At 45.8% G+C, this 21,237-nt stretch overlaps 1 protein-coding gene across 3 annotated transcripts; it reads left to right on the top strand.

The window, feature by feature from the left end:
- The first annotated feature begins 2,466 nt into the window (after positions 1-2,466).
- On the top strand, positions 2,467-20,965 carry C1QTNF2 (C1q and TNF related 2). Of its 3 annotated transcripts, none has more exons than XM_047781063.1 (4): positions 2,467-2,591; positions 15,456-15,664; positions 17,508-17,760; positions 20,172-20,965. In XM_047781063.1, the coding sequence occupies exons 1-4, from the start codon at positions 2,477-2,479 to the stop codon at positions 20,783-20,785; spliced, it is 1,191 nt and encodes a 396-aa protein (XP_047637019.1). In that variant the 5' UTR covers positions 2,467-2,476; the 3' UTR covers positions 20,786-20,965. The 3 variants fall into 3 exon arrangements, with proteins under 3 accessions (XP_047637019.1, XP_047637195.1, XP_047637113.1); XM_047781157.1 differs by having other exon boundaries at positions 2,528-2,591; positions 15,526-15,664; XM_047781239.1 differs by lacking the exon at positions 15,456-15,664 and having other exon boundaries at positions 2,474-2,591.
- Positions 20,966-21,237: the final 272 nt, after the last annotated feature.

The following is a 21,237-nucleotide window of genomic DNA, read 5'->3' as shown; positions in this document are numbered from 1 at the left end:
GGAACAAGCAGATCTCCCCTGTCTGGCACATGGCTGCCCCTGTCTGACTGTAAACTCTCTGCAGCCATCAATGTCCTAATGTATTCATCACCTCTCATTCAATGCTGGGCATGTCCTCTATCTGAATGAAACTATGAAATGAATTTAACTGAATCAAACAGAGGGGGAAAGCCTTCTCATTTCTTATAACATGTTGAACTTTTCCCATGATACATACTTAAAGTAATATGTTTGCATTCATTTTCTCTGTAGACCAGAAGTTCACCTCCCTGTCTCCATTCTCACATAGGTAATACATGTTTGCGGACTGAATAAAAGACATAAACAGACTAGTGGGAAGAAGTCATGAGCCCCATCCAGCTTGAAGCATATCCTGCAATAGCCATTAAACTAATATTTTGGATTTTCTGCTCCATGAAGCCATCACCACTCCAAGGACCCAAAGGACAAGGCCCCAAAGACTCCCCTCAGTTTCAGGTGATGTAGATTCCAGGGCTCTTCCAAAAGTTGGGAAAACAACCACTCCCACCTATGCAGCCAGTAAACATTTATTAGATGCTTGCCAGGTACTGAATATGGCACCACTGCCTTTCCCTACACTATCCATTAACAATTTTCTTGCCAACAAGAGCATGCCAGGAGTTCGCATTGTGGTGCAGCAGGTTAGGCCAGCAGTTGCGGCTCTGATTCGACTCCTACCCCGGGGAACTTCCATATGCTGCAGGTGTGGCCTCAAACAGAAAGGAGGAAAAAAAAGAAAAAAAAAGCACGCCAGTGATTTCACTTCTGTCACAGTGGAGCCCCATGGGTACCACTTGAAGATTCCTACTCTACCCTAGGAGAGAGGCTATCCTGAGCCCTTTAGATTCTGAATGGCCTCCAGGCATCCTAAGCTGCATTCCCTTACCTTTTTCATTCCTGACACACTTGGGAACAGACCAAGATACCCTGAGCAAGTGATGGAGAGCGGTCCCCTTTCCAGTCATCTGTGAACTGACACACTATACTTCACGTGTTGTCTTTCAGTTGTGTTTACAGCTCTCACCTCCTCTACACCCAGACAAGTTCCTGCCATTCCTTAGGCTCAACTGAATGTCACTTCCCCACGCCTCCTCCTGAACTCCCAGTTTCATATGCATGTCTTCCTCTTCTGTAACTCTTATTTCATTTAAAATCACCTGATTCATTCCTACTAGTCCCATGAGGCCAGGCACCAAGATGATTTGGTTTACCTCTAAATCCCCCAACACCCAAACAGAGACTGACACATAATAGATGCTTATTAAATGTTTGTTGAGCCCACTGACTTTCATCCTCAAATAATACTTATGTAATATTAATTCTATACATAGTTCAACAGCTTACCAAACATCTCTATGAGTGTTCCAACTCTGGGGAGAGGGTGTACAGCACAGGTAATATAATTGCTACCTGCACTTTTCAGAAAATGAAACACTGCCAATGAGGTAACCGACTTGTCTAAGGTAGTGGAACCAACATTAGAGTTTAAATGCATACCTGCATTAAAATTCTGACTGTAAACCTTGGGTCTCAGTCCATCTGTTTACCAGATGCACTGGCAGCCAAGTGAAATACAGGTAGCTAGTAAAAGAGAGAAGAGAAAGGAACAGGGAGAAGCAAAAGCCAGGCCTCTGATGACTTTTCTTTCCTACAGTGTCTGCTTGCTACTTAAACATGGTCACTCTGCCCATATGGGACCTAGGGCCCTTGAGCACGGGGCACATCTCCCAATGACTTGAAGCTGGACCAGAGTGTTAGTGAGGCCCGAAAAGCCCCATCTTCTGGGGGAGGAAGAAGGAGATGAGGGCTGGGACGAAGGGTCGCCTGTCCATTATTATGTAGGTGCACACTCACATCTGGAGAAAATCTGCACCAAGTTATGTATACATATAAACATATATAATGAGCCGCTGTACAGAGGCCACAAAGCAGCACATCTGTACACACCAATGTGTGTTTATTACCTACTCATACACACATTTAAACATGCACCCAACACTGATATACAGCCATTATCATATACACACTGAAACTAAATATACTTCAGTTGCATACCAAGCTGCAAGCCTGGGCACCTGCATGCACATGCACACAGCAACTCAACACGATTCATAATCACTCTAAAGTACATGCACAGCAGTGCACAAGGAAAGGTCCTCTGGTATAAGTCCTCATACCCAGAGCACCTAGAGATCCACAGTGAAAGATGAATGCTCACGTGTAAGCAACACACCCACACTCCTGCAAAGGCATGGGTAACAATCACTCTCATGTACGGAAAATCTGTCAAATGCACTGACAAGTTCTAGGCACAGGGCGATACATCAACGCACTCAAGTTCTCACCGGAGCTTAAAGTTTCTTCCAAACCGATACCCAAGAGAGTGCAGTGTGCTCCGGGCCGGCCCACGTGACCTGGCGGAAAGAGCTCCCGCCCATGACGGGATGTGAAAAGTATGCCTGGGGCGGGCGCCGGCTGGGCTGCCGCTGCAGGAGGCTGGGAAGCTGAAAAGCTTCGTGGCCCCAGACGCCCCTGGACGTGGCTGGCTGAAGGCGGTGGAGGCAGCGAGGGTGAGTATCCGCGGTGGCGCTGTCCGCCCAGCCTTCCGGTAGGGGCCAAAAGTGCGGGCGGGGAGAGAGAGAGACGCTATGCCCCTGTGCCGGGCGGGGGTAGGAGGAGGTGGGAGGGAGGGTTTCGCCGACGTCCCATCTTTGCAGGCCGAGCGGTCCCTGGATTCCTGGCCCTCGTCCTCTGCCTTATGAGTTACAACCTGAGTCGGCATTTATTGAGCGCTTACCATGTGCCCGTCTCTGCTCAGTGTTGATAGTAATAACTATACCATCTGTTGAGCACCTAATTTATGCCAGGCCCTGCCAGCCCTCCACATGAGGTGTTTCATTTCCATAACAAGGTTATCCCCACCTGCAGAAGGGACACCAGGAGCTAAGGGACATTAATAACTTGCTCAGGTTGCACAGTTAGTAGCTGGTGGTAAAAAGACTTGAACCCTGGTAAGCCGAGTCCAATACCTAAACTTACAGTCATAGCTACTTATCAAGTGCATTATCTCATTTACTCTTGATAACATTTAATTAAATATATCGCAAAGCCCAGCAAGCTGGGATTGGCACCCAATTCTTCACAACTCTATTCACTCTCTCTCCCTCTTCCCTCAAACTACTTGTCCCCAAGCCTTGTCTTATTTACTTTGCTCTTATTTCTCCATCTCCACTGCCTCTGCCCCATTCCAGAACCATACCTCTCAACTGATGGCTGCATCGGCCCCTGCAGCCTCCTACCCTAGGTCTCTCCCCTTATACCTGAGTCTTTTGCACAGCCTCAGGGCAATCCTTCTCTGCCTTTTGACTGCAAAACTCTGCTGCATGGAACCCGTCAAGGGTCCCCTCCTTAGACTGGCCATGTCTCAGAGACCCCACCAAACCAGCAGCAACAGCAACAACAACGTCAACGTGGCCGAGGCTCATTCAGCATTGTTCAAAGTCCTCTCGGCTTCTCCATTTCTGTTCTCCCCTGTGCACAGCTCTCCTCCCATTCATTCTGTTATCTGGTAGTCATATCCATTACACACACTTTAAATTGCCACTTGGCAGACCCTCCACACTTTTCAGAACCTCACTGCTGCCCTTCATTCTAGCATATCCCGTGCAGCACTGGCTTCCCTTCTTACCAGATGTCTGACTTCTTCCCATCCCCAAACAGGGACATAACATTGCCTGTCTTCCAATCCTCAAGCCTTAGGGTTACCTTTTGTTTCAAATGATATAAAACTAACAGTGCTCATTGTAAGAAATGCAGGCAGTAGGAAAAGGTGGAAAGTGAAAAATAAAAGCCCATACATATTCCTTCCCAATGCTGGGAGGTAATCCCTTTAAAAAGATGTGTGTCATTTCAGAAGTTTCCCACACACACATATACATTATCTTTCTGTATTTGAGGGTCTATCTTTTTTTTAACTCAAAGAAAATCATACTTTACATTCCATGCTGCAACTTGCTTTTTCACTTAACAGTGTATCTTGGCCATCTTTCCATATCTGCATATACTTTGTTCTTGTGTACAATGTGTCATTACACAAATGAATTGACATTTCTTTTACAAGGCTGGGGCATGTTCATAGCTACTCAGCCTCCATCAGATATTCAGAAAATTCCCTAAGAAGTGACTTCTTTCTCTGAGGGCCCCTCCATTCTTCCCTATCTTGCTATTCCTTCTCTCATCCTCACCTCCAGAGTGGACAGAGATGAGCAGACCTTCTTTCCTACAGTCTCAGTCTCTAGTGCTTCCTACTCCTCAGTGTTCATCATGGGGCAACAGAGTGCCTGTATACACTCATAACTTCCCCCTTTCCTTCCTTTGGAAGTCAAAGGTCTTCCAGCCTGGCTTTGCCTCCATGAGATGAACCCCTGCATCAGTCAGATTTCTGTTAAGCAAGTTCTAATCTAGGTTTACTCTTCAAGGGAATTCTATGCCGAATCTTTCTTCAAAGAAATAATCTTTCCTTAGACTCCTACACTGCTGTAAATGGCTTATTTCTATAATACGCATAAACACACAGCTACCCTATTAGTTAAGGCTTTATGTACTGTGCCCAAGGAGAGGGGCGTGTTAGAGGGGGATAGAGGGACATGAGCCCTAGGCCCAGAGTCAGCATGCCTGGGTACCATCCTAGCTCCGACCTGGGAAAAATGGCCTCACTTTTCTGATCTCTGTATTCTCTTTTGCGAAGTGGGCAGAATGTGTGGATAATTAAAGGAGAAAATGAACATCGGAGCTCTGAAATAAAAAACACATAAAAAATATGGAGCACACACATAAAGAATACCCTTTCCCTCCAGATCAGGGGTTGCAAACTCATACGCAAACTCATGCTCATATGCATATCAGGGACTGTGTGTGATATGTGGGAGTGGTAAGGACTGGACACTGAAGACTAAAGGTCTTATGTATTAGTTTGCTAGGGTTGCCATAACAGAGTACCACAGATTGGGTGGTTTAATCAACAAAATATTATTTTCTGGAAGCTAGGAGTCCATGATTAAGGTGAGGGCAGGTTTAGTTTCTTCTGAGGCCCCTCTCTTTGGTTTGTAGACGGCCACCTCTGACTGTGACCTCACTTGGTCATTCTTTGGTCTGGGGGTTGTGTCCTAATCTTCTCTTCTTATAAAGATACCACTTATATTGGATTAGGAACCATCCATATGACTTTACTTGACAGTAATTACCTTTTCAAAGATCCTATCTCTAAATATAATTCCACTCTGGGGTTCTGGAAGTTAGGACTTCAATATATGAATTTTGGGGAAATACAGTTCAGCCTATAACACCTTGTACAAGAGGCAGCCAATTGGTGCCCTGCCAGAATGTTGCCAGATCCTCCAGATTCTCAAGAAAAGCTGGAACTTTTTTTAAAATTATGTATAATTGACTTACAATATTACATTAGTTTCAAATGTATAACATAGTGACACGATTTTTTTTTGGTCTTTTTGCCTTTTCTAGGGCCTCACCCAAAGCATATGGAGGTTCCCAGGCTAGGGGTCGAATCAGAGCTGTAGTCACCGGCCTACACCAGAGCCACAGCAACTTGGGATTGGAGCCGCATCTGTGACCTACACCTCAGCTCACGGCAATGATGGACCCTTAACCCATTGAGTGAGGCCAGGGATCAAACACACAACTTCATGGTTTCTAGTTGGATTCGTTAACCACTGAGCCACGATGGGAACCCCCAATATTTTTATATACTGAAATAATCACAATAAGTCTAGTTACCATCTATCTCCATGCAAAATTATTATAATATTACTAACTATATTCCCTATGCTGTACTTTGCATTCTTGTCACTTATTTATTGTATAACTGTAATTTTGTAATTCTTAGTCTCCCTCACCTATTTCACCCATCTTTCCCCTACCTTCCCTCTAGCAACCATCTGTTTCTTCTTTGTATCTATGAATCTATTTATGTTTTGCTATGATTGTTCATTTGGGTTTTTTTTTTTTTTAATTCTATATATAGTGAAATCATATGGTATTTGTCCTTCTCTGCCTGACTTATTTCACTTACCATAATAACCTCTATATCCATCCATGTTGTCACAAATGTCAAGATTTCACTCTTTTTGGAGTTCCCATTGTGGCTTAGCAGTAACAAACCCGAAAATTTTGTTTAAAATACATAATATGAACTGTGCCCTTTCAACCCTCCATTCAACCATTTATTTTTTATTTATTTTTTGCTTTTTAGGGCCACACCTGCAGTATATGGAAGTTCCCAGACTAGGGGTTGAATGTGAGCTACGGCAACCAGCCTATGCCACAGCCACAGCAACATCAGATTCAAGCCGCATCTGTGACCTACATCACAGCCCATGGCAACACCAAATCATTTAACCCACTTAACAGGGCCAGGGATCGAACCCACATCCCCATACTAGTCAGGTTTGTTACTGCTGAGCCATGATGGGAACCCCAATTTCCCTCTTTTTTATGGCTGAGTAATATTCCATCATATATATCTTTTGTATCCATTCATCTATAGATGAACACTTAAGTTGCTTCCATATCTCGGCTATTGTAAATACTACTGCAGTGTACATAGGGGTGCATGTATCTTTTTGAATTAGTGTTTTTGCTTTTTCCAGATGCATACCCAGAAGTTCAATTTCTGGATCATATATGGGAGTTATATTTTTAATTTTTTGAGGAATTTTCTTACTGTTTCTCATAGTGGCTCTATCAATTTACATTCCCACCAAGAGTGCATGAGGTTTCCCTTTTCTCCACATTCTCACCAACATTTGCTATTTATTGTCTTTTTGATAATTGCCATTCTGACAAGTGTGACATGATATCTCATTGCAGTTTTCTTTGTTTCTTTTTAAGGCCACACCTGGAGCACATGGAAATTCCCAGACTAGGGGTCGAATGTGAGCTATGGCAACCAGCCTATGCCACAGCCACAGCAACACAGGATCTGAGCTGCATCTATGACCTACACCACAGCTCATGGCAATGCCGGATCCTTAACCCACTAAGTGAGGCCAGGGACCAAGTCCATATCCTCATGAATACCAGCTGGGTTCTTAACCCACTGAGCCATGACAGGAACTCCTCATTGTGGTTTTGATTTGCATTTCCCTGGTGATTACTGATGATGAGCATCTTTTCATGTGTCTGTTGGCCATCTTTGGAAAAATATATACTTATGTCCTGTTTTTTTGATGTTAAGTTATATGAATTCTTTGTATATTTTAGATATTAACCTGTTAGATATATCATTTGCAATATCTTCTCCCATTTAGTAGGTGGCCTTTTCCTCTTGCTGAAACTTTGCTTTGCTGTGCAGAAACTTTTCATTTGATGTAGTCCTATTTGTTTATTTTTGTTTGTGTTGCCCTTGCCTGAAGAGATATATTAAAAATATATATACTGCTAAGACCAATGTCAGAAAGTAGACTGCCCATGTTTTCATTTAGGAGTTTTATGGTTTCGAGTCCTACATTTAAGTCTTCGATCCATTTTAAGTTTGTTTTTGTTTATGGTGTGAGGAAGAGGTCCAGTTTGATTCTTTTGCATATAGCCCTCCCATTTCCCAACACCATCTTTTGAAGAGGCTGCCTTTGCTCCATTGTATGTCCTTGTCTCCTCTGCCATAGATTAACTGACCATACAAGCGTGGGTTTATTTCTGGGCTCTCTGCTCTGTTCCATTATCTATGTGTCTGTTTTTGCACAATATTATTCTGTTTTGATTACTGCTTTATATAGTATAAAGTGAAATATAGTATATAGTATATTTATATAGTATAAAGCAGCTTTATATAGTATAAAGTGAAATCAGGGAGTGTGCTATCTCCAGCTTTGTACTTCTTTTTCAAGATCATTTTGGCTATTTAGGGTCTTTTAAGTTTCCATACAAATTTTAGGATTACTTGTTCTAGCTCTGTGAAAAATGCCCTGGGTGCTTTGATAGGGATTGCAATGAATCTATAGGTTGTCTGGGGTAGTATTGTCATTTTAACAATATTAATAATTCTATCCATGACCACATAATAATTCCATCCAATTGCACTGTCTTCAATTTCTTTCATCAGCGTCTTATAGTTTCTGAGTACAAGTCTTTTACCTCCTTGGTTAGATTTATTACTAGTTATTTTATTTGCAAATTTTAACATAGTATTTCACAAATTTTACACTGGCAACAATTCCAAATTTAAAAAACTAAATAAAAGCACAGTGCAGTCTGTGGTTTGCATATGACCATTGATAAGCCAGCTGGTCACCTCTTATCTATATTATAACTTCCTCAGTGGCAGGGCCATCATCCATAGCTCTCAACCAGAGGTCCCTGCACATTGCATTCTTAACAAAAAGCCGATCACTGAATGACTAAATTCTAATTTTACAAATTTCTGGTTTAAAGTAAGTAGGGAACACCCACAGAATTCCTGAATCTTTGCATTCATGCCATGCTGTAAAATCACCTCAGTTGGTACAACTGCCTTCAACATCATTTATCCCAAAGCTCACAACTGTTCATCTCCTTAACAAGCTCACTGTTCTCACCATTTTACAGATGAAGAAACAGCAGACCCAGGTCTGCTCAGTTAAGCTTCTGTTATATCTCTCCTTGTTTTCATATAACTATATCAGAATTACACTATTATTGAATCATTACTGTGTGCTGGTTACTGCATGATCTTATTTAATATTCACAATTACTCTATAATGGAAGTATAAGCAATCAAATTACTCAGACACTCCTAAAGACCTCATATAGTTCCAACTGGTGTAATTCAAAACTCACCTCTTGAAGGATGGCAGGTATTTCTGCTTACCCATTAAAATTTCAATTTACCTATTAGAATAGCCTTGCAAGATTTGACAAACTTTCAGACATAACATGAAACAAATATCTGTATGCCATGCTACTTCAAATTCAAATGATTCAAACAAGACCATATAGTATTGCTTTTCCCATTTCATGGACAAGAAAACTACAAGGTTTAGTAACTTCAGAAGAGGTTAAACAGCTAGAACATGACTTTTAACCATCCTTTTTGTTTGTTTGTTTGTTTTGTTTTGTTTGCTTTTTAGGGCTGCACTTGCAGCATATGGAAGTTCTCAGGCAAGGGGTCAAATCAGAGCTGTAGCCACCAGCCTAAGCCATAGTAAACTGTGAATGGAGCCGAGTCTGTGACCTACACCACAGCTCATGGCAACACTGGATCCTCAACCCACTGAACAAAACCAGGGACCAAACCTGAGTTCTCTGAAATAGTAGTCAGGTTCATAATCCAGTGAGCCATAACAAGAACCCCTCTTAACCATCTTATAACCACCAGCCCAGCTCTGTGCTCTCAAAGGCCAGCTTTGTGTCAGATCTTTATAGAGTTACCCTGAATGCCCATCATGACCTGACCAGGAGTGACTCCAGGAAAGTCAAGGAAAACTTAGCTTTTTTCTCCCCAACCCTTCAGAGTTCAGACTTTGTTCTTCTCCCTCAGTTCCTAGATCTTCAAGCATGGTCCCTTCTGTACCATTCTAAGGAATCATCTAGTCCCCAAATATCCTCCCCCTGCTTTCTGCGTGGTCCAGAATGCTCCTCAAGAGAGGCTGTATCAAAGAGAAAGGAGAAGCAAGGCTTGCTTTCTCTCCTGGTGGATAGGTATGCCAGGTGTGACCCTCAGCATAACCCTACAAGAGCAGCAACCACAACTTTTCATCTTTAGATCCCCAGTGTCTGGCCTCCAAGGCAGTAAGAATAAGCCACATGATTTATTGGGCATCCTCTCCAAGCCACAGTACCAAGCACCTGCATATGTGATATCCCATTTGGCCTCCTGTCACTTGATGAGATACTCTCCCATTGATTCATCAATCTTTGTACTATGGAGCATGAAGAACATACCAGGTAGCTCAAGGGTGTGGGGCCTAGCCAATGCCCCCACCCTTCCCTCAGGATGTAACAGCAGATTGGGAGTGAAGGCCAAGCCTCCCTAGGACACTCCTTTGGTAGCAACGGACAACACAACTACACAACTCGAACTAGCTTACCTGAAAAATGGATAACTTCTTAGGATAATACTTCCACCTGAAATGCCAGAAGGGCGGTCAGGGTGATTTTTCGTTGGTTAAACTGCTGTTGATGAGTGACAATTACAGTTTTAAATAAGGTCTTAAGTTTTGTATCATGTTTTGCTTTCAAATCCACCATCATGTTTGTTTTTCAGAAGGGCAAATAATAAAAAAATAATAGCTAATGCTTTTATACCTCTTCCCAAATGCCGGACCTTACTCTAGGAAAATCAAATCCTCATAACAGCCTTCTAAAGGTAGGTGCTATTATTATCGTCCCCATTTTGGAGAGGAGGAGGTCTGAGGGAGAGAGAATAAATAACGTGTAGGAGGTCTCACAGCTAGTTTGTGGGATTTCAACTCCAGCAGCTCTGCTTCAAGCTAATACAGTAGCCACCAGTGACTGCTGAGCACTTGAAATGTGGCCAGTCTGCATGAAGACATGCTGCAATTGTGAAATACACACTGGGCCTCAAAGATTTAGTGCTGATTAAAGAATGTAAAATGCCTCCAGTGTTTACAATGATTACATGGTGAAATAGTATTTGAGATATGAGATGACATATTATGAAAATTAATTTCACCTGCTTTTTACCTTTTTCACGTGGCAATGGGACCACTTAAAATGACACAGATGGCTCACATCCTACTCCTTGGGCAGCGCTCTGGTCCGCCGCTTGGAGGCCAGCCCTCAGGAGAAGCTGGATTCAGGGTTCTGAACACCCTGGAGCCTCTTTCATCGGTCCTCACACTCCACACATGGGCTGCATGCTTCTCACTGCGGTCCTCGGTGTCCACGGCGGCGGACAGCAGTGCGCAGCTTCGAAGCTTGACGGCTTTGGCTTCAGCCGCCGGGAGCCTGACTCTGGCCGTCACTGCCGGGGCGGCTGATGTACAAGAAGAAGCGGCCCAGAGCGCAGAGGGTGGGCTCCCCGTCCACCCCACCACACGCAACGCGTGCTGGTGAGTCTGCCAGGAGGCGTAGCTTGGCGGCGGTACCTCAGGAGCAGCGAGGCTGACTTCCGGCGTGCCGTCCCAGAGTGCCGCGAGACAAATCTCGCGAGACAAACTTCGCGAGATCCTGTTTAGGTCACCGTTTGGCCTGGTACCTCTTTCCAGACTGAGTCAGAAGCAGAGTTGAGGGAAGAAGGAAACAGCAGATAACATAGTTTCTGAGGCCTCTTGGCAAGTAGGCCCCATGACTTTTAATCCTCTGTATTTAGACTCAGGTCTGGAGCGTTTCCAAAGGGGCATCGGTCTCCCGATCCCAGGAAAGGGGGGCTGGTTGGGCGAGTACCATGGGAGGAGCGGCTGCCAACCCCTCTCTCCTCCCTTCGGCCTCTCGCGGCTTTTCAGAGAAGCTGTTTCCAATTTGCTTCCTAGAATTCAGGGAGGGCATGGCTTGTTTTTCATCATGGAATTTTCACTCCCCATCAAAGCAGATTTTCAGTGAGCTTCGTCTGCTAGCAAGCCCCACCCATTCCCACCGCCAGCCCTTTGCTTTTAACTGCAAGCACAGGGAGAATTGAGGGGCTGGGTCATGTGTCCTCCCCCACACAGAAGTAGCCTCCTGCTGAAACACTCCAGGCTCCTGGTGGGAGGTCAGGACTGCACGCTGTTAGTTCCGCTGCAGTTGGTGTCAGTTACGATTTTAAACAAGGCTCTAACTTTTGTATCATGTTGTGCTTTCAACATTCGTTATCCTGATTCTCAGAAGAACCCTGTAAGGCAGATGGCGTGAGGGTTATTACGATCTCCATCTTACAGGTGAGGAAATGGAGGCCCAGCTAAGAGGATATGATTTTTCCATAGCCACATGGCCAGTGAGTTACAAAACTAGGACTGGGACATCTTCTGAATCTAAAACCAGTGTTCTCTTTGAGGTTTCCTCATAGCCAAGTGTGTGTGGCTTTGTTATCTTTTTTTGTTCTTATTGCTCTTTTATGAGGAGTGACCATTTCATTCTAGGCTGTTAAACAGCTATGAGTTGAGCTCTTATGTGCTGCGTGGGCACTGTGCTGGGCTGTGGTGACATAACAGAACAAGACAGGTAGGGCTTCTGCGTTCCAGGACCTTCTGCTCCGGAGAGAAGACACAGGCAGCAGAAAGTTAGTGAGCCAAGAAACAAAAAAAGATAGAATCACAACTTGGGCCAAGTGCTTTGGAAGGAAGGGCGGAGTGGTCTGAGCAGACAAGCGGAGGTGGACCTCTTTTAAGAAGATATTAGACCTGAGACTTGAAGCATGAAGCAGACAGCTATCTGAAGCCTTCAGAGGGACCGAGTTAGGATGAGGGGCATTTAAGGCAGAGTTCTCTTCACCTGCTGAGCTTTGACCATGTCACACCTAGGCTAGAAGTTTTGAATACGTTCTCTCATTAGTCCACAAATTCCATGAGGTAGGTATACAGTTTTTCCATCAGATAGCTGAGGAAACTAAATGGCTGGGTTTCCCACAGCTTTAAATCACTGAGTTAAACACCACCTCTACCTGACTGTGTCCCAACCTGGTAACCAACATGTCAAATTTATTTGAGCATAATTTATATCTTACATTCCCCGTGGGAGACTGTACGGAACTCAGGCTCAGCAGGCTTGCTCAAGGCACAGACAGGTGTCCCTGGATTTTTCCGCTGGCAGACCACATTCAGCTAGTCAGTGAGAGACCCATGTTCCCACTGCTGGCCCTTCTCACAGTATGAATAGAGTGTCCTGGGGAATGAACTAGGGATTTCTGTCCTGAGGGCCAAGGACAGAAGGGAGGAGGAGGAGGAGGAAGGCTCCTGCCCTGACAGTGGACATCAGGCTGGGGCACTTTAACTCCTAGTGTTTTCCTAGAACATGTGTCTTTATGAATCATTAGCTACTTAACTGAGAGATGAGAAGCCCAGGGACTGGGCAAATTAAAACCAGACTCAAGAACTTCATCCAAGTTCAGCACCTCATGACTCCATTTTGGCGGTTGAACCAACTAACATTTTTTTCCCCTTCAGCAGAAAGACTATCATACAGTCTTCCCTATTCAGCTCACACAAGCAAGGACAATTTAGGAACTAAGATAGTTTTTCTAAATGTAAGGAAGGAGGAATACTTTTTCTTTGTCAGTTGAACAGATGTTTATGGAGTATCTGCTCTATGTAAAATATTCTGCAAGCCCCCTCCCCAGTGTGGGAGTGGGGGGCAATGTGCTCTAGGAGATCAAAAGGAAGAAGAGATTAGAACTGGATCTGGTTTGAGTTAGAAAAACTGGGCCAAGGTGAAAACTTCTTTGAATCCAAGGGTATCAGGGCCCTTTTGGATTTAGACCATGGCCTTGTTTTCTCTTCACTGTGGATTTTCCTCAGGGTGGAGTCTGGGTCTCACACACTCATTAATCAAACAAATATTTCTTGAACACCTACTCTGTGCAAGGCAGTTGAATGCCCTGGGGATACAACCCATCCCTGCTCCTGTGGGGCTTCCATTTTAATGGGAGAGGCTGCGGGCCCAGTAGGGTGGCAAGCAGACAAATGCAGTGAATACAGGTGAAACGTAAAGGCTGGAAAGACCGAACAAGGATCTGGACTCCAAAAGGAGAACTGTCTGAGAGGAAGGCCTTGGAGGAAGTGACATTTAAGCAGCAACACCAGGGATGAAGAGTCACATGCCAAGAGGGTGGGCCGCTGGGTTGCAGGCAGAGGAGAGGAATGGAGCGTGGCCTGAAGCAGGGAGGGGGTTGTGGGAAGAGTGGGAAAGGTTAGGGAAGAGGCAGGATATCCTTTAGGGATACCTCAGGGGTTCTGATATTTGCAGCCAACAGCCGCTGGAGTAAGACTATCCAGGAAGCAATGTGGCTGAGTTATGTTTGTACATGATCCTTTCAGCTTGGGCATGAAGAGTGCCCGTGGAGGGCGCAAGGCACCATGGTGGAGGCTCTTTCCAGGTCTAAGCAAGGAATGAGCTGATGATGTGGGGGAGGGGGGAGTGGTGCATTGTGCACCCTGGTTTTTTGGTTCAGCCCTTGGGGACACCCCTTTAACACTCCTGTCATGTCCCGGAAGGCTGCCCCCATCACCTTGGCTAAACCACATGTGGTCCTCAAGTATCCTGAGGGAGAAAAGACATCCCTTACACATTTTCAAAATCATGAATTCTGTGTGTGTGCAAAATGATATAATAAAAGATGAGAGATATCAAAGAAATTTCTCTATTGCTGTGTGTGGCTTTGGTATATGCTTCAAGATCTCTCCTATAATTTGGAATATTTAGAAAGAAAATCTGAGAAACACTGACATAATGGAAAGCATTTGGGCATTAGGGTCAGCCAAACCCAAGTTCAAATATAACTTCTGCATGAACTAGTTGTGTAAATATGAGCAAATTAGCCTCTCCAAGCTTCAGTTTCCTCTTCTATAAAGCAGTGCACGCGGTGGCAGGGGCAGTGCAGGGGGTAGATACCAGGGAAGGGAGCTAGATGAACTACATTATATATTATGAATAGTCTTCAGAGCCCTTCAGATGCAGGTTCAAATGTTCTCCCAGTATTCGAATTGTATGACTTTGAGAAAATCATTTCACTTCTCAGAGCCTCTATTTCTTCTGAACACAAGAAGGTTACTGTCTTCATAGGGTTTATTGTAAACTTCAAATAAAATAATTCCAGTAAAGAGCTTTGCATGCTTCCTGGAACTTTATAGATGTCCAGTTAAGACAGTTTGCCTCTGCCTCAGTTTCCCTGTCTATATCCAAAGGGGTTGGATTGGATGGCCCCCTGGGGCTCTCCTCAAGTTTGTCATTCTAAATTTATTTTTAAAATCCTGCAAGAATGAACCTGTCTGGATGCCTTGGGGCCTTGGACCCTCTCCTAGCACTTTTTGACTCCAGGTTTTTTTTACCTCCGTGGTGTGGAGAATAGGCTGAGGGGCCCAGAGCAGGGGAGGCTGGGAGTGGGGTTATTTGGAGCCTGGTGTTTTGGGGGTTTTGGGGGTTTGGGGAGATTGTTTATTTGGTTTAGGGCACCGTACCCATGGCATGTGGAAATTCCCAGGCTAGGGGTCGAATAAGAGCTACAGCTGATGGCCCACACCACAACCACAGCGACATGGGATCTGTGACCTACACCACAGCTCACAGCAACGCAGTATCCTTAACCCATTAAGCAAGGTCAAGGGTCGAACTTGCATCCTTGTGGATACTAGTCGGATTCATTTCCTCTGGGCTACAATGGGAACTCCTGTTTTTTTGTTTGTTTGTTTGTTTGTTTGTTTTGAGGTGTCCTGGAGGCAAGGAGGCTGCCCTCTCCATCCCTCTGGGTTTGGAACAAGAATCTAATCGCCCCGCCTTTATTTCCAAAACAGTTCCTGGCTCAGGCTGCAGGAACCTCCAGGCTCCAGCCCTGAGAAATCCCTTCCTCTCGGCTTGTTCCAGAGCCCTAGGCCTCCACCCAGCCCCTGAGCCCCTGAGTGGGCCAGCACCACTGAGCGGGATCCCCTGTGGTCCAAAGAGGCTGGAGGGGAAGGACGTGGGCTGGAGAGAAGACCCTCCTCCCTGGAGTGTGGGAGTAGAGGTGAGAAAAAAGAGGAGCTCTTCCCCTCCCTCCTGGCTCTCTCTCCTCCAGCTGTCTCTCTCCCCTGCCTGACTTGCAGACTCTCATCTGCCTGGGAGACTTGCCCTACTTCCTCCTTCCTTCCCTCCTTCCCTCCTTCCCTCCCTCCCTCCCTCTCGGAAAATATTTTCAGGTTGCCACTTTCCTATTTCAAACCTGCTTTGAGAATTCAGTTTCTCTCCTGGGGCCCTACTTGTGTCCCAGCTCACAAGTAACACTAAGACCAGTTTTGCAAGGCTCTCATCAAGCAGACCAGTTAAGGAGATGAAGATTCCTGGGGCCTACAGTGTGTCTAGGACACCGTGTTCCAAAAGTTACATCCTGCATGTAAACTTCCCCTACGTTTGCCAGGCTTGCCTGAACACACGTGGCACTAGGGAGACAGCAAACTGCAACTTTATTTTTGTCTCCCTCTGCCCCTTTATAATTTAGCAGTGAGGGAGCTCTACCCCACCCCTGCCCCCTGGTAATTCACTCCCAAGGAATCCATCTTTAGTCAAAGGTGAGACTTCCTCCTCTCCCCTGCACAGGTGTGAGGCTGGCAGGACCATCTGCTCCCTCTCCCAGGCCACCTCTCTCCAGGTTGAAGGAAGGAGAGGTAAAGGGACAGATGACAGGAGGGTCCTTACTTGTTTCACTGCTGGGGCAGGGTGGACACTGATGATGTCTCTTCTGTGGGGGGCCTTCTGCAGGCTCCTCAGGCTTTCCCAGGTTGAGTCCTCCAACCAGAACAGTCGTGAAGCTGCTCTATCCCTGGCCTTTTGCACACTTTCCTTTCACAGGCAAGTCCAGGCCTCACCCTCAGCTTCTGGTTGTCTGGTTTTCTGGTATCCACCCTGCATGGTTATCGCTGCTGGGCTGCCCTCTTTCTGTTCTGATCTTTCTGGCCCAGGCTGGCTGGGGCCGCAGAATGTCCAGTACCTTCCATCGACCAGGGAGGACAGGAAGGCCGTCAGCCCCCTTCCTGGACAGCAGAGCGCTCTCTCTTCCTCTTCCCCTTTTTCACGATGCATGTCCATGCCCTTTCCCTCCCAGGGACGCTGGTCACATTTTAAAATCCAAGGGTGCCCAGAGTCATGGAATGGGCTCTCAAATGGTTCTTTTGTCACTTCTTTGTTTTGGCCTGACCCCTCAACTTAGTGGTTTAGTGCGCAACCTCTCGTGTGGCCTCATGCCCCGGTGAAAATTTCCATTGTAACACCCTCTGTAGCTCACCCACTGAAGCTTTCTTTGAGTCCTCTCTAAATGGCTAGATACCCAGAACTAACCTGGGCTGGTCAAGTCCCCCCCCCCCACCTTTTATTTTTTTTTTTTGGTCATTTCTGGCTACCCCGCCGAATATGAAGCTCCTGGGCCAGAGATCAAATGGGAGCCACAGTCATGACCTAAGCTCTAGTTATGGCAACACTGGATCCCTCACCCACTGTGCTGGGCCAGGGATCGAATCCGGACGCCCACTCCTCCTCTGGATGCCTTTCTTTTTTTTTTTTTTCTTTTTAGGGCCACACCTGTGGCATATGGAAGTTCCCGGGTTAGGGGTCCAATCAGAGCTGTAGCTGCCAGATACAGCCACAGTAACACCAGATCCGAGCCATGTCTGAGACCTACACCAAAGCTCATGGCAATGCTGGATGCTTAACCCATTGAGTGAGGCCAGGGATGGAATCTGTTTCCTCACGGATACTAGTCAGGTTTGTAACCAACCAGCCAAGCCACAATGGGAACTACTGGATGCCTTTCTGACTGACTGCCAGTTGGCTCAGTGGCCAAACTTGCCTGCTCACAGGTCTCTTGCCTCCTACAGGTGACCACCATGATCCCCTGGGTGCTCTTGGCCTGCACCCTTCCTTGTGCAGCCGACCCGCTCCTTGGTGCCTTCGCTCGCAGGGACTTCCAGAAGGGATCCCCTCAACTCATCTGCAGCCTGCCTGGCCCTCAGGGCCCACCTGGCCCCCCAGGAGCCCCAGGGCCCTCGGGAATGGTGGGAAGAATGGGCTTTCCAGGCAGAGATGGCCAGGATGGCCAGGACGGGGACCGGGGGAACAGCGGAGAGGAAGGTAAGAGCCCAGTGCCTGTCCCTCCTGTTCCCACCTGTGGTGACTGCATCTGACACAAAAGAGGTTTGTAAAATTGGAAAAACTGGTATTCATTCACTTCATTATAAACCACATTAATATCGCTTTAAAAAAACACAGCAGGGGGGGAAATCAAATTATTTGCTCCAAATACTATTGTGATCATTCATTTTTAGAGGGTTTTTTTTTTTACTATGTATATAATTTATATATAACAATATATAATGGGGTTTTTTTAGCCTTTTTTTTTTTTTAAGGGCCATACACAGAGCACATGAAAGTTCCCAGGCTAGGAGTCAAATTGGAGCTGCAGCTGCCGGCCTACACCACAGCCACAGCAATGTGAGATCTGAACCATGTCTGCAGCCTATGCCACAGCTCATGGCAACACCAGATCCTTAACCCACTGAGCAAGGCCAAGGATCAAACTGGCATCCTCATGGATACTAGTTGGATTCATTCTGCTGTGCCACAACAGGAGATCCCAAGAAACAGCTTTTTGATCTTTATTAGTTTTATTTTGTTCCCCATTCCCTTTGGGGGGGGGTGCTGCCCCATGGCATATGGAAATTCCTGAGTCAAGGATGTAGTGACCCACTACAATGATAACGCCAGATCTTTAACCTGCTGCACCACTAAAGAAATCCCCTCCCCGTTCCTTTGATTTATTTTTAATTACATCAGTAATAAACAAGTACATTTTCATTGCAGTATATCCATACAATATAAATAAAGCAGGAGTTCCCATCGTGGTGCAACGGAAACTGAATCCAACTAGGAACCATGAGGTTGCGGATTTGCAACCTCACTCAGTGGGTTAAGGATTCGGCGTTGCCGTGAGCTGTGGTGTAGGTCGTAGCTGTGGCTCGGATCCTGTGTTGCTGTGGCTGTGGTGCAGGCTGGCAGCTATAGCTCCAATTAGACCCCTAGCCTGGGAGCCTCTATATGTCACAGGTGTGGCCCTAAAAAACAAAAAAATAATAATAATAATTTTTTTAAAAAGCAAGCTTCCACCTTAATTCCTACCCTTCCTCATACTCCCCTCGTCCTCCAGAGGTAACCACCATTGATTGGTTAAATGTATATTCTTCCTGGCCTCTTTCTACATATTCACATATGTATATAACAATATCAGGCATTGCCAGGCACTTAGCTGAGGCAATCTGTTCCTGAAAATAGATGTTTAGTGGAAAAAATGCTATTTGGGAATCTATTTCCCACGTACTTAAAAATAAGAAAAATTTAAATGCGATACACATCAAGCCAAAGCTCTAAAACACAGTAAAATGCCTACAAATACCCATATAAGAAGGAAGGTGCCTTATTAGGATGTAAAATATCTGCAACATTATTTTCTGATCACCCATTTCATAGGGTGGTTATCGAACACTTGCTTTGTGTGCAATGATGCTAGGACAATACTTAGCACCAGTAACCTCCAGCAGCAGGCTCCTTGATTGACATCTACCATGTTTTTCAAAACATCTACCCCCAGCTCTGCCAGTCCACCAGTTGTACCAGTTGCACCATTGTGATTGGATGTGACTCCAGTCATGACCCAACCATTTTGTTTAAAATGTTGTATTGAGTTTGGGGGACATAAGTATAAATGCTTCCTATATAATCATCAGCCAAAAATGTTGTATTGAGATATATGCATATCATTAGAATATGGGTATTAACAGCTCATAGGCGTTCTACAGGTAAGCATTACTGCAGAAACATGCTGCAGGATATGCCAAATGTATTTAGCGAGTATTTACTACATGCCAGGCTCTTAAATGTATAGAAATAGAATTGTGATTTCCGTTTAACAAAAAAAAGTTTTCTACCACTTGCTTTTTCCTCTTAACAGTATATCTGAGAGAAGTTTTCATATGGTGCACATAAATTGTGCCTTTTTGAAACTCCTACAGACAATTGCATATAATGGATGGATCATAATTTTTGATCATTTCCCTTTGGATGAGCATTTAGTGGTCCCTAGTTTTTGCCATTGTAAGCAATGCTGCCCTAAAAACTCTTGCACTAAAATCAAGCCTTTGAAGTCAAGAAAGTTCTTCCAATTTGTCTCAACCCATTACTCACATAGCCCGGGACAACAGATTGATCTGGCAGACAAAGACTCTTCCTTAGAAGTCAGGAAAAGGGAAGGGCATGAATTGTTACGAGTCACTTTTGCCCTAATGACCATGATTCAGGAGGGTAAGTGCCACCAATCAAATTTTCCAGATAAGACAGGAGAAGTGCCCTTGGTTAACGCCATCAGGACTTGCACCCATTTCTGTGCGACCCTACAGCCTTCCTTTTCTTACCCAAGGGCTTGTGCTCCAAGGATGGAGAGGCCAGTTCTCTGAGGTCCCCTCCCTAACACCAGCTGCTCTGTCTTCCAGGTCCACCTGGCCGGACGGGTAACCGGGGAAAGCCAGGACCGAAGGGCAAAGCCGGGGCCATTGGGCGGGCCGGCCCTCGTGGCCCCAAGGGGGTCAGTGGTGCCCCAGGGAAGCACGGCACGCCAGGCAAGAAGGGGCCCAAGGGCAAGAAGGGGGAGCCAGGCCTCCCAGGCCCCTGCAGCTGTGGCAGTGGCCATGCCAAGTCGGCCTTCTCCGTGGCAGTGACCAAGAGCTACCCTCGGGAACGGCTGCCCATCAAGTTTGACAAGATCCTGATGAACGAGGGTGGGCATTACAATGCATCCAGTGGCAAGTTCGTCTGCGGCGTGCCAGGGATCTACTACTTCACCTACGACATCACGCTGGCCAACAAGCACCTGGCCATCGGCCTGGTGCACAATGGCCAGTACCGCATCCGGACCTTCGATGCCAACACGGGCAACCACGACGTGGCCTCGGGCTCCACCATCCTGGCTCTCAAGCAGGGTGATGAGGTCTGGCTACAGATCTTCTACTCAGAGCAGAATGGGCTCTTCTACGACCCATACTGGACCGACAGCCTCTTCACAGGCTTCCTCATCTACGCCGACCAGGACAACCCCAATGAGGTGTAGACAGGCCAGTGTTGGATCTTTGGGGAGGGCACCAGCTCCTGGACTTACGCTTCCAGAGAAAGAGCCCTAAACTGTCTGTTGGGGACTGGAAGTTGGGAGCTTCTAACCTCAGGCCCACCCCCTCTGCCCCTTTTGTCCTCCATCATTAAATCCAAGCTTGTTTATTCATCCTTCCATCTATCCATTTGTGAATTTTCTTCTTTTTTTTTTTTTTGGCTTTTTAGGGCCATACCTGAGGCATATGGAGGTTTCCAGTCTAGGGGTTGAATCAGAGCTGCAGCTGCTGGCCTCCCCCAAAACAGGGATCTGAGCCACATAACAGCTCACAGCGACACCAGATCCTTAACTCACTGATTGAGGCCAGGGATTGAACCTGCATCCTCATGGATACTAGTCAGGTTCATAATCCACTGAGGCACCACAGGGCTCCTATTTGCTAATTTTCTTAGTAT

This window comes from Phacochoerus africanus, chromosome 1 (assembly GCF_016906955.1).
Source record: "Phacochoerus africanus isolate WHEZ1 chromosome 1, ROS_Pafr_v1, whole genome shotgun sequence".
Taxonomy (NCBI): Eukaryota; Metazoa; Chordata; class Mammalia; order Artiodactyla; family Suidae; genus Phacochoerus; species Phacochoerus africanus.
The sequence above is the reverse complement of the archived record's forward strand: the minus strand, read 5'-3'. Positions and strand labels throughout refer to the sequence as shown.

Coding starts and splice junctions, on each gene's coding strand:
- C1QTNF2 (XM_047781063.1), top strand. CDS start 2,477: ATGCCTGGGGCGGGCGCCGGCTGGGCTGCCGCTGCAGGAGGCTGGGAA. Junction 15,665..17,507: donor CCTGGAGTGTGGGAGTAGAG/GTGAGAAAAAAG, acceptor TGCCTCCTACAG/GTGACCACCATGATCCCCTG. Junction 17,761..20,171: donor GGGGAACAGCGGAGAGGAAG/GTAAGAGCCCAG, acceptor TCTGTCTTCCAG/GTCCACCTGGCCGGACGGGT.